At 45.4% G+C, this 12,841-nt stretch overlaps 1 protein-coding gene across 3 annotated transcripts in view; it reads left to right on the top strand.

Moving 5' to 3' along the window:
- Positions 1 to 12,841, top strand: part of PKHD1 (PKHD1 ciliary IPT domain containing fibrocystin/polyductin) — a 1,006,139-nt gene that overhangs the window by 37,250 nt on the left and 956,048 nt on the right. For all 3 annotated transcript variants that reach the window (XM_082249887.1, XM_082249888.1, XM_082249886.1), the window contains exons 7-8: positions 5,833 to 5,911; positions 11,077 to 11,151. In XM_082249887.1, coding sequence (XP_082106013.1) covers positions 5,833 to 5,911; positions 11,077 to 11,151 — 154 coding nt within the window. The remainder of the gene's footprint in view (positions 1 to 5,832; positions 5,912 to 11,076; positions 11,152 to 12,841) is intronic.

The raw sequence follows: 12,841 nt of genomic DNA, 5'->3' as shown, positions 1-12,841 counted from the left end.
GTTGAAAAGGGAATTTCAAACTTAAGGCCAAAGTAGCAGAGTTGGAATAATTCTCCCATTCAGCTTCACTACTTCTGTGTAACATTTATGGGCAGCCCGATTAACGGGCGCTTCCAGGGACAATATAAATTACCCCGGACAAGCTTCTATTTGCTGGCACTGTCCCGGCAAAACCGGGACAGTTGGCAAGTATGGACCTACAAACAACTCCTACTTACAGAGGGAGACAACAGGAGGTGAGGAGAAATTTACCCCTAGGAAGGGAAATTCACTCCTGTAAGAGTTCTCATGGGAAAAAGACGTCTCCATTGGAGCTTTATCACCAATTCTTGTTTCCACAACAACCCAAAATTTTCAAAATCCAATTGTCACAGAGACAGAATGTGGGGTGAAATCTTCTGAACAGGAGTACAGACAGCAAAACAAACTTTACAGGGGTGTTAACCCTTCCCTATGCTATCCAAAAAATTTCAAAATTATTTTTTGGGCTGGAGCTTTACTTAAAAAATTTACCTTTTTTTCGACTTACAAACAAATTCAACTTAAGAACAAACCTACAGTCCCTATCTTGTTTGTAACCCGGGGACCCCCTGTAATGTAAACATAGGAACTTATTATTTTCACTTCAAGGGGAAAAAAAATGGGATGTCCCATATTGGGGTGGACCCCAACCTCCAGCCCAGCTGTAGAGTTTAGGAAAGCCACTTTCCTGCTGAGATTTCTTGGGTTTGGTTCACACTACTGCCTGCATGCGTGCGTTTCCATGTGTTGTACACGTGTTGCATGTAGGACAGCCTGTACATTTTCAATGGGCTGCTCTATGTGTAAGAATTGCAGAATAGTCCCGGACTCTTTTCCAAAAACATACCGCTACGAACTAAATGGTACTGCAGCGCCATAAGGTTTGGGCCTACATTTACAGATGCTTGGGGGTGCCGTGCCAATAACAATTACTGACACACATGTAAGTTTGCTAAAGTGCCACATGTTTGTCTACAAATCAGGAAAGCATGTGATTTTTCGCGTATACCCAACACACAAAGATTAGAACCTAGCCTTAGGCTCCATTCATACCTGTGTGTTTTGTAAATGCATGCAAAATCATGTCTTTGCATGCGTTTCAGAAACACGCAAAAAACACTTGTCGTATTTGCAGTGCCATTCAATGTTAATGGCACCCAAGCGTGGCAAGCAGACAGAAAAATGCATTTTAGCCACTTCTGGACCGGAAGATTTTCCCCCTTAATGACCAGGCCATATTTTGCGATTCGGCACTGCATTATTTTAATGGACAATTGCGCGGTCGTGCGGTACTACCTAAATAAAATTGATGTTCTTTTTTTCAAACAAATAGAGCTTTCTTTTGGTGGTATTTGATCACCTGTGCGATTTTTATGTTTTGCGCTATAAACAAAAATAGAGCGACAATTCTGAAAAAAGAAAACAATATTTTTCACTTTCTGCTATATAAGATTCCCCAAAAAAATAAAAAAATCTACATTTTTTAACACTTTAGGCCAATTTGTTGTCTGCTACATATTTTTGGTTAATGGTTTTACTGTGATTTTTGGTGGGACTGCAACATTGTGGCGGACAGATCGGACCCCCAACTGACATTTTTGACACTTTTGGGGGGATCAGTGACATTACTACAGTGATCAGTGCTAAAAATATGCACTGTTACTGAAATAATGACACTGGCAGGGAAGGGGTTAACACAGTGGGTGATGAAGGGGTTAAATGTATACCTAGGAGCGTGTCTCTAACTGTATGGGGGCGGGGCTTATGGAATGACCATAGAGACCTGTGATCCTATATAGAAGGCTCACAGGCACACTGTGATCATTCCAGAGAGAACGGTCGGATGTGTTTACAACAGCTGACCATTCTTCTGTCTCAGCGGGGAACGATCGCGGGTGTCAGGTGGCAATTGGAGCCGCCTGCCCTGTGCATCGGAGTCCCTGCCGCCGGTGGCGCGCGCTCGCCCCCTTGCTGCAGGCAAGTTGGTTCGCGTACAGTTAGGAGGGGCTGCCTGCCGCAGTAAAGCTGCAGCGGGCGGTCGTTAAGTAGTTAAAACTCACAGGTGAAAATGCGCAAAATTGGAATGCAGCAAAAGGCTGCATGAGCTATTTTGGCGCATTTGTTAAGTGTAGCAGGGCAGCACCATGAAAACGCTAGGTGTGAATGGGGCCTTCTTGTGATGGTAATTGACATGGGGCACCCCGGGACTTCTCGTCAGTGGTGGGACAAGGTCATTTAGAGACCAGGGCAAACATGCCAAACTGCAACCCCCCCCCCAAGATGTATGAGCATTATGTGTCAATAAAAATCTTCCCACAGAAACACTGAGCACTGATCTGCATGCTTACCTCTATGTGTAAATCCCCCTCCTCCCAGTACAAATTGCCCCCCTGCTGAAATTCCCCCTCTCAGCACAAATCTTTGCCCCCCCCCCCCCATCCCTCAAATCCCCCCAGTTTAAATGCCCCCCTCAAAAAAAAATCACCCTTCCTAGCACAAATCCTCTACCCCTAAAATTTCCCCTCCTAGTACATCTTCTCCCCCTCACTTCAAATTTCCCCCTCCCAGCACAAACTCCTCCCAAATCCCCGCCTTCTAGCACAAATCTTTTATCTCTTAGCACCCCCCCTGTTCCCCAAGAACATTACTTCCCCCTTGCCGCCTCCAAATTCCCCCTTTCAACCTAAATCCCCTTGCCCCATCTCCTTTTGGTTCCACCCCCTACCTCACATGATACCACAGTGCCCAGGGCAGCCATCCCTCCTGCCCACCCCTTGTCCCGGCCCTCCTTCTCGTTCACATTAGATGCAGTTGAACACATTTTTAACCTGTTAAAGCCTGTATAACATATATGTGCTGCAGTAAAGGGTGGGCTTTATGCCCACACAGCCTCACGTTCGTGTCACATGGTGGCTGATGTTTCTGTGCTGAGAGGGCGGTCACTACATATTCCCATCACAGAGACTGAGCTGTCAAAGACAGACCTCGTTCCCCACTAATGATTAGTGGTCGGGGGGATTGGCTCATGATCAAGTGACCACTGTGACAGCCAATCACAGTGGTTACAAGATCACTGATCTTCCCATCCCCATGGGCTTTCAAAACCTTTTGACACACCTGCAGATAATTATTTGGCCAATCAGAAGCAAGGGACAAAATTTCACCTCAGTAGATGGCTTTCAATAAATTAGTTACATAAATGCTGAACTCCAGCCATACCTTCTTGCACTGTTATATAGGTTTGTCACTGCACAAGGGGAGCTGCTCACAGTGTGCATTAGAAGCTAGGCGGATAGGGCCTGTCTCATGTCCTGGCCTCCAGCATCACCCAGCCCTTTCCTCTTCAGCCCTACTTTTCCTAGCTCATCCCTTTCATTCATTGGATTCCAGTTCTTTTAATCATGGAGGCTCAGTGTTGCATGTAGGAATTACCTAGGGCGGTCTGATTGCCAATAAAGCCTGCTCAGGAAAGTCCACTCCTCCAAATTGATATCTACCCAACAAGGCATTTTGATATTTGCATAACACCTCCTGCTGTTCGGGAAGCTGTGTACAGAACCCTGCTGGCCACTTCCACCAGCCACCATCTGCCTGCATTACTTAGAAAAGCACAGAGACCCAGTGATGGCATCAGAGTGAAATATTTCCCATCGCAGTCATTCCTGAATCTCCTGTATACCAGGGGTCTCCAAGATTTCTAAGCAAAGGGCCACTTTACTGTCCTTCAAGGGGGGCCAGACTGCGCCCAGTGGGAGTAGAAAATTGCCCTGGAATTAGTGCCTCATCATTGTTTTTAATGGGAAGAATAGTGCCCCATTGTTGGTATCAATGAGAAGAATAGTGCCCCATTGTTGGTATCAATGAGAAGAATAGTGCCCCATTGTTGGTATCAATGGGAGGAATAGTGCCCCATTGTTGGTATCAATGGGAGGAATAGCGCCCCATTGTTGGTATCAATGGGAAGAATAGTGCCCCATTGTTGGTATCAATGGTAAGAAAAGTGTCCCATTGTTGGTATCAATGGTAAGAAAAGTGCCCCATTGTTGGTATCAATGGTATGAAAAGTGCCCCATTGTTGGTATCAATGGGAAGAAAAGTGCCCCATTGTTGGTATCAATGGGAAGAAAAGTGCCCCATTGTTGGTATCAATGGGAAGAATAGTGCCCCATTGTTGGTATCAATGGGAAAAATAGTGCCCCGTTGTTGGCATCAATGGGAGGAATAGTGCCCCATTGTTGGTATCAATGGGAGGAATAGTGCCCCATTGTTGGTATCAATGGGAGGAATAGTGCCCCATTGTTGGTATCAATGGGAGGAATAGTGCCCCATTGTTAGTATCAATGGGAGGAATAGTGCCCCATTGTTAGTATCAATGGGAAGAATAGTGCCCCATTGTTGGTATTCATGGGAAGAATAGTGCCCCATTGTTAGTATCAATGGGAGGAATAGTGCCCCATTGTTAGTATCAATGGGAAGAATAGTGCCCCATTGTTGGTATTCATGGGAAGAATAGTGCCCCATTGTTGGTATTAATGGGAAGAATAGTGCCCTATTTTTGGTATTAATGGGAAGAATAGTGCCCCATTGTTGGTATCAATGAGAAGAATAGTGCCCCATTGTTGGTATCAATGAGAAGAATAGTGCCCCATTGTTGGTATCAATGGGAGGAATAGTGCCCCATTGTTGGTATCAATGGGAGGAATAGTGCCCCATTGTTGGTATCAATGGGAAGAATAGTGCCCCATTGTTGGTATCAATGGTAAGAAAAGTGTCCCATTGTTGGTATCAATGGTAAGAAAAGTGCCCCATTGTTGGTATCAATGGTATGAAAAGTGCCCCATTGTTGGTATCAATGGGAAGAAAAGTGCCCCATTGTTGATATCAATGGGAAGAAAAGTGCCCCATTGTTGGTATCAATGGGAAGAATAGTGCCCCATTGTTGGTATCAATGGGAAAAATAGTGCCCCGTTGTTGGCATCAATGGGAGGAATAGTGCCCCATTGTTGGTATCAATGGGAGGAATAGTGCCCCATTGTTGGTATCAATGGGAGGAATAGTGCCCCATTGTTGGTATCAATGGGAGGAATAGTGCCCCATTGTTAGTATCAATGGGAGGAATAGTGCCCCATTGTTAGTATCAATGGGAAGAATAGTGCCCCATTGTTGGTATTCATGGGAAGAATAGTGCCCCATTGTTAGTATCAATGGGAGGAATAGTGCCCCATTGTTAGTATCAATGGGAAGAATAGTGCCCCATTGTTGGTATTCATGGGAAGAATAGTGCCCCATTGTTGGTATTAATGGGAAGAATAGTGCCCTATTTTTGGTATTAATGGGAAGAATAGTGCCCCATTGTTGGTATCAATGGGAACAATAGTGCCCCATTTTTGGTATCAATTGGAAGAATAGTGCCCCATTGTTGGTTTCAATGGGAACAATAGTGCCCCATTGTTGGTATCAATGGGAAGAATAGTGCCCCATTGTTGGTATCAATGGGAAGAATAGTGCCCCATTGTTGGTATCAATGGGAAGAATAGTGCCCCGTTGTTGGTATCAATGGGAATAATAGTGCCCCGTTGTTGGTATCAATGGGAAGAATAGTGCCCTATTGTTGGTATCAATGGGAAGAATAGTGCCCCATTGATGGTGTTAGTGGGGGGAATAGTGCCCCATCATTAGTGTCAATTGGTGGAACAGTGCCCCAAGGGAGAGATAAAGGCCACATATGGCCCCCAGGGCAAAGTTTGGAGCCCACTGGTGTAAACTGTACAATGTTTTGCTGATCTGATTGTTTTTCTTCTTGTCCTGTAGGGGGCATCATTAAAATTTCTGGCAAAATTATGACTGATCACTTTGAAAACTATGACTTCGATATGGACTACGTTGAAGGGTATGGTTGTATTTTGTTTTCTGTGTTTTTTTGCTAGGTAGTGTACTATGTGTGAGAGAATGCGAACTCTGGGAAAAGTAAAAATCCTCCCTTGAAGGGGGGCTGCCCCCACACTGCAGTGGTTAAATGCTTGTTCATGTCTAGGGGACAGAAAAAACATTATTACCTTCCTGATCCCCTGCTCCCGCATGCTCCTCCGTGCTGAAAGGCCGGTCCCTGCAGCTTCTTCTCCCCTATGATTCGGCAGGCAGATGACCTCTGATCTCATAAAGTCTAAGGCAGAGTCCACTGCCAGAGGAGAAGTCCACTGTCGGAGATTCAGAGAGCACTGTCTGCCTGGGAAGTGGAGGATCGGGTAAGTAAACTTGCATTTCCTGTCCCCTAGACCGAAACTTGCAATTATTCTTTGCAGTATGGTCACAACTCCCAGTCCAAGGACAGGTTTTTACTTTTTCTGTTGGTGGAACTTGTCACATAAAAAAAGAAAAATGTTTAAACTGGCATTAAACATTGAAGGCAGCCAATGATAAGGCCTAGTACACAGCTTTTTCAATTGGCTCTCTGGTGCTGCTGCCGCCATCTCAGGTAAGGGAAACCGGCAGTGAAACCTTGCGGCTTCACAGCCGGTTCCTTACTGTGCATGCACAAAGCGCGCTGCGCTTTGTGATTGGCCTGGTGGCGGGGAAAGGAAGAGGCGGGCCGAAATCCCGGACGAGTTAGCTGGAAGAGGGAGCGGGTACCTGTGAAAAACAGGTACCCCCCCCCTCCCCCTGAAAGGTGCCAAATGTGGGAGGAGGCAGATAAGTGGAGCTTTCCCTTTTGGGTGGCTTTAACCACTTGCCGACCCCCCCCCCCCACGCAGGGCGGCTCGGCTGCGCATAATCACGTACATGTACATGATTTTGTGCACACGGTCTCGGCATTGCGTGCGTGTCGCTGGAGCCGCGCTTCTGCTGTGATTAGACACAGCACGAGTCAGACCGCAGGAGGAGCGGGCTTGATCGCCGCTGGCCTCCCACAATCTTCAGAGAAACTGACAGGGGAGCCGCCTGCCTATGTAAACAAAGCATGTGGCTCTTCTGTCAAACAGGCACACAGAGATCGTGTGTTTCAGCTTAGCTGAAACACCAATCTTTGTGTGCCTGTCACAGAGCCCCCCCCCCATAGTTAGCAAGCACAATTAAGCTTACATTTACCCTCTTGATCACCCCTAGTATTAACCCCCTCCCTGCCAGTGTCATTTATACAGTAACAGTGCATATTATTTAGCTTTTTTTTTTTTTTTTTTACCAAAAATATGTATCAGAATACAAATTGGCCTAAACTGATAAAAAAAAAATATTTTTTAATTTTTTTATTGGGAATGTTTTATAGCAGAAAGTAAAAAATATTGGTTTTTTTTTTCCTCTCTTTTTTTTTTTTTTTGTTTATAGCGCAAAATCTAAAAACAGCAGAGGTGATCAAATACCACCAAAACAAAGCTCTATTTGTGGGGAAAAAAAGGACATCAATTATATTTAAGTACAGAGTCGCATGACCGCGCAATTGTTAGCTAAAATAATGCAGTGCCGAATTGCAAAAAATGGCCTGGTCATTAACCGCTTTACGCTTTACGACCACCCGCAGCAGTTATACTGCGGCAGGCAGCCTCTCCTGGGCCAATCGCTGTAGCTGTATGTCGCTCGCTCACAGGAGGCATGCCGCCGGTGGCGCACTCCTGCCCCCACTCGTCAGCGGGGAAGCCGATGCAGCGGGCAGGCGGCTCTGATTGCCGCCTGACACCCGCAATCATTCCCCGCTGAGATAGAAGAACTATCAGCTATTGTAAACACAGCTGACCGTTCTTCTCCCTGGGATGATCATAGAGCCCATGTGATCTTTCTATATAGGATTACAGGTCTCTATTGTCATTTCACAAGCCACGCCCCCCCCCCCCACAGTGAGAATCACTTCCCTAGGCTCACATTTAACCTCTTGATCACCCACATTGTTAACTCCTTCCCTGCCAGTGTCATTATTACAGCAAGAGTGCATATTTTTTAGCACTGATTACTGTAGTAATGTCACTGGTTTCCCCAAAAGTGTCAAAAATGTCAGTTAGTGGTCCGATCTGTCCGCCGCAATGTCGCAGTCCCGCATAAAACCGCAGATTGCCGCCATTACTAGTAAAAAAAACCCAAAACAATAAAAATGACATAAATCTTTCCCGTAGTTAGTAGACGCGATAAATTTTGCGCAAACCAATCAAAATACACTTATTTCGATTTTTTTACCAAAAATATGTAGCAGAAAACAAATTGGCGTAAAATGTTACAAATTTTTGATTTTTACATTTTTTTTTGAGAATGTCATATAGCAGAATGTGAAACATTTTTTTTTTTTCAGAATTGTTGCTATTTTTATGTTTATAGCGCAAAAATAAAAATCACACAGGTGATCAAATACCACCAAAATAAAGCTCTATTTGTGGGGAAAAAAGGACATCAATTTTATTTGGGTACAGCATTGCACGGCCGCACAATTGTCAGTTAAAGTAACGCAGTGCCGAATTGCAAAATATGGCCTTGTCAGGAAGGGGGCAATTCCTTCTGGTCTTAAAGTGGTTAAGGGGATAAAACCTTCCAGAGCTGAAGTGGTTAACATACTGCCCAAAATGAATAATTCCGTTTTGAGTGGAGCAGAGCAGTGTAGAGTGCTCTGTTAGGGTATAAAATGTAGGTAATGAACGCTTCTATTGTAAGATTCTGGTCATTCACAAGGAAGAGGAGCATTTAAAAAAAATGGACTCATGAACACTGACTAAGATTAAGGCTCCTTTCACACGAACGATCCAATCAGATCCGCCTGTCAGTTTTTTAGGCAGATCTGATTGGATCCTCCATGCATCCCTATGGAGCAGTGGATGTCAGCGGTAACATGTCCGCTGACACCCGCTGCAATCCGCATCTGATCCTGTCCGTGAAATCCGGACGGATGGAAACCCTATTTTCCATCCGTCCAGGGGATCGGATCAGATCCGATAGGATGAGAGCAGACAGGCAATCCGCTCTCATCCGATTCCCCCATAGAGAGCAGCGGGGCTCTGACACCTCCCTCTCTGCACATAGAGCAGAGAGGGAGCTGTCACCTTCCTGCTCAGCAGGGAACAATGTATCAATCCCCTTCTGAGCAACACGGAGTCCGCCAACGGAGGCGGAACGTGTGAAAGGAGCCTTAGTTCCTTTTCACATATGTGCGTTTGCCGAGATCGCATGTAAATTCGGAGCGCACTGCTCCTAAATTACATGCGATCTCATGTGCGGTGCGAGTTCAGCCATACACTTTGTATGGCTGAATTCGCACCGCATCCGCAATAAACTCACACATGAGGCTTTTTTTAGCCGCAGCAGAATCAGATCGCATAGTGGTTCATACTAGTGCGATCCGATTCTGTGCAAACTTGCAGATCGCACTGCGATATGCGATCGCAACCCGGGGGTGTCGTTAACTTTTAATTGTGTGAACTGCCAGAGGTGCGGATGTGATGCGGGATCACGCTGCATCTTCGCAGCGTTCCCGCATCGCACAAGTGTGAACCGGGACTTAATGGCTTCAAAAACACTTGGGGCAAACATAGATCTATAGTCAGTCAAAAAAATTAACAAACAAAATACAAAACATGTTTATAAAAAACAAACAAACAAAAAAAAGGCAGACTCAATAGACTACTTGGTCTTTTCTTCTGCCTTCCTTTTAGCCCTCATGCACACAGGGCGTAAGAAAAAACGAGCTGCAGAGCCACTTCTAACGCCAGGAAAAAGCAGCTATAAAAACGTGCTTTCAGTAGCTTTTTCCATTGGCGTTATTGCACGTTTGGCCACGTAGCTTTTAGCAGCAGTTTTTTCTGCCTCCATTCAAAATCAATGGTTCCCTATGGGAGCCTATTGATTTGAATGGAAGGCGCACCGCAAGTCGGATCAGGATGATCCGACTTGCGGTGCGACTTGCGCTGTGAGAATCTTGAGGGGGAACTCCACGTCAAAATGGGGAAAAAAACGGCGTGGGGTTTCCCCCAGGCTACAAACCAGGCCCTTCGGGTCTGGTATGGAATTTGAGGGTAGCCCCACGCCGAAAAAACGGCACGGGGTCCCCCCCAAAATCGATACCAACCCCCGTATCCGAGCATGCAGGCCGGCAGGCCAGGAAAGGGGAGGGGACGAGCGATCGGCCCCACCCCCCTGGACCCTACCAGGCCACACGCCCTCAACATGGGGGGTTGTGGGTGCTTTGGGGCAGGGGGGGCTCTGCACCCCCCCCACCCCAAAGCACCTTGCCCTCATGTTGATGAGGACAAGGGCCTCATCCCCACAACCCTGGCCGGTGGTTGTGGGGGTCTGCGGGCAGGGAACTCATCGGAATCTGGAAGCCCCCTTTAACAAGGGGGCCCCCCCAGATCCCGGACCCCCTCCCTATGTGAATGGGTAGGGGTACACTGTACCCCTACCCATTGACCCCATAAAAGGCAGTGTATGTAAATAATGACAGGAGACGTTTTGAAAAGTTTATTAAAAATCTTTATCCGGTCTTCTCCCCTCCGCTCTTCTGCCCTCCGCTCTTCTGCTCTTTTGCCCTTCTGCTCCTTTGCCTCCTCTGGTCTTCTTCTTCCTCCGGTCCTCCTACGACGCTGTCCCCGGTGATTATGCCGGTCTCCGGTCGCTGCAGCTTATTATATAGCCATTATATAACATGGTGTAGGGCTATAAAGTGCTAAAAAAGGTGTACATTTACAGTTGGGCTTTGATCACAATACATAGGAGGTGGAGGGGGCAGTGAACTGTCCCTGAGTGACTGTCTGCAGGTAATCAGAGGAGGCCCAAGAACTCATCATACAGCAAGCCCTACGGGGACAGTGCTACATCTGTAGGGCAGAGGAGTGCCTGGATATTCTTCTATTTGTAGCTAATAAGTAGCAAAGCAGGCGTATGTAATGCAAAGAGTAATAGTAGCCGATCAGAAACCAACTTTCAGGGTTCTGATTATTTGATTGGCTGCTTGGAATACTGCTTTACGTTCATAATCTTGCGCTGTACTATATGTATGTATGTGTGTATGTGTTGCAATATATAATGCTATATATATATGAATACATATATCATTCATTAACAGAATATCTGTGTGTCTTTCAGTCCAGTGATAATGGAATCTGAATGGGATGGATGGTCCTCACTCTGCTCCTTAGCAGACAAGATCTCTGATAGCGTGTAAGTTATACAGGAATTTAAAATGTACTCCTTCAGGGTCACTCCACCCATAACTAATAATCTAATGTTAGGTGGATGATTCTGAGTTACATGCAAAACACAAAGACAACATTGCAGCTACAGGTCATGTGAGTTTGGGAATTCTAAATCCTAAAATGTACATAGTCTGAGAACCAACATGTTAAAGCTGAACTCTTCCCTTCAGTCTTGCACAGTTGTACAGGCCCCATCCCCGTACTGTAATTGCTTATTCTGATTTAACTGCACACTTTGTATTCAAAGCTACAGCAAGTCAGATAGAGCTTGCCTCTTTTCCTTGCTGGAGGACATCCAGCATCATCTAGACTTTTCTCCCCAAACTGACCTTCCCTGGCCCGCCCCTTTCATTCATTGGATTTCAATTTCAAACATGGAGCCTCAACATCACAGGTGGGCAGTCTACATGCAAATGCAGCCCACCTATAGATGCTCACTCCTCCAGACTGACACCCATCCATCAAGACATAGGCGAGCCTATTGCATTAGGGTGTGCATCCCAAAGCTCAAACATACATGAGTGCATATATATAATATACAGTATATATATATATATATCTTATTTTAACATGTTTGAAAACATGGGTGGTGTCAGTAGGGCAGTAGATGGTGTCAGTATAGCAGAGTTCAGTGTGAGTAGGACAGTAGATGTTGTCAGTAGGGCTGAGGACGGTGTCCTCAGAGCAGTGGAGGGTGAGTTTTTTTTATAATTTTTTAGTTTTTTTTCAATATTATTTTTATTTTTTTACAAAATTTGTTAGGAGTCCTGTTGGGGGGCTTTGGTAAAATATCAGGCGTCTAAACAGACACTTGATGTCTCACTTCTGTGCTGAGCGGCTTCCTGTTCATTCACAAACTGAAGCATAGTAAACACAGTTTACTAAGGGGAAGCTGCACTGCACAGGGTGATTAGAATGTGCCAGGCACACCCAACACATCCTGTGATGAAGGCCTATGCATCAAGGTATTTTATTATTTGCAAACCTCTTCCCAAGAGCCAGCCTACTGCTTGCAACAGGGCTGTGGACTCTTGAGAGGAGTACCGAGGCAGGGAGCTGTGAGGTTTTCACAAAGCTATGTCCAGGACACTGCCAGCCCCTTCCACCAGTCATGATCTGCCTGATATACAAAGAGAAGCACAGAGATCAAGTGATGCCACTGGGTCTATAAGAAGGTGTGGCATTAAAACGGAAAGGATTTATTTAAAATTACCCTGTTTCCCTGAAAATAAGCCCTACCCCGAAAATAAGACCTAGCATGATTTTCAGGGATGGCTGCAATATAAGCTCTACCACAAAAATAAGCCCTAGTAAAATCCTTGATCTCAGCCCCTCCTTCTGCAATATTCGGAGAGGGAAAGTAGAGCTCCGGAGGGTCACGTGAGTGCCCAACGGCGCTGTAAATAAGGTATTTTCCACAATAAAGTTACAAAAGGAGACACACTACACATTACATAATCTTCTTACAAATCCATTACATATTTTTACAATGACTTTATCCAAGGTTTATTTTTGGGATTACAGAATGTCATAATGCTGGCTCCTGAGCTGACAGGGAGAGAACTTTTTTTATCATTATATTATTTTATTCCAGGTTTTTTGGAACATAAAAAGGGCTAAATGACACAACACAAGCACTGTGCTGTCTACCATGC

Source organism: Pelophylax lessonae (genome assembly GCF_965119305.1).
Source record: "Pelophylax lessonae genome assembly, chromosome: 3".
In the NCBI taxonomy this organism is placed as follows: Eukaryota; Metazoa; Chordata; class Amphibia; order Anura; family Ranidae; genus Pelophylax; species Pelophylax lessonae.
Note: the sequence above shows the minus strand (reverse complement) of the source record. Positions and strands in the feature narration are given on the sequence as shown.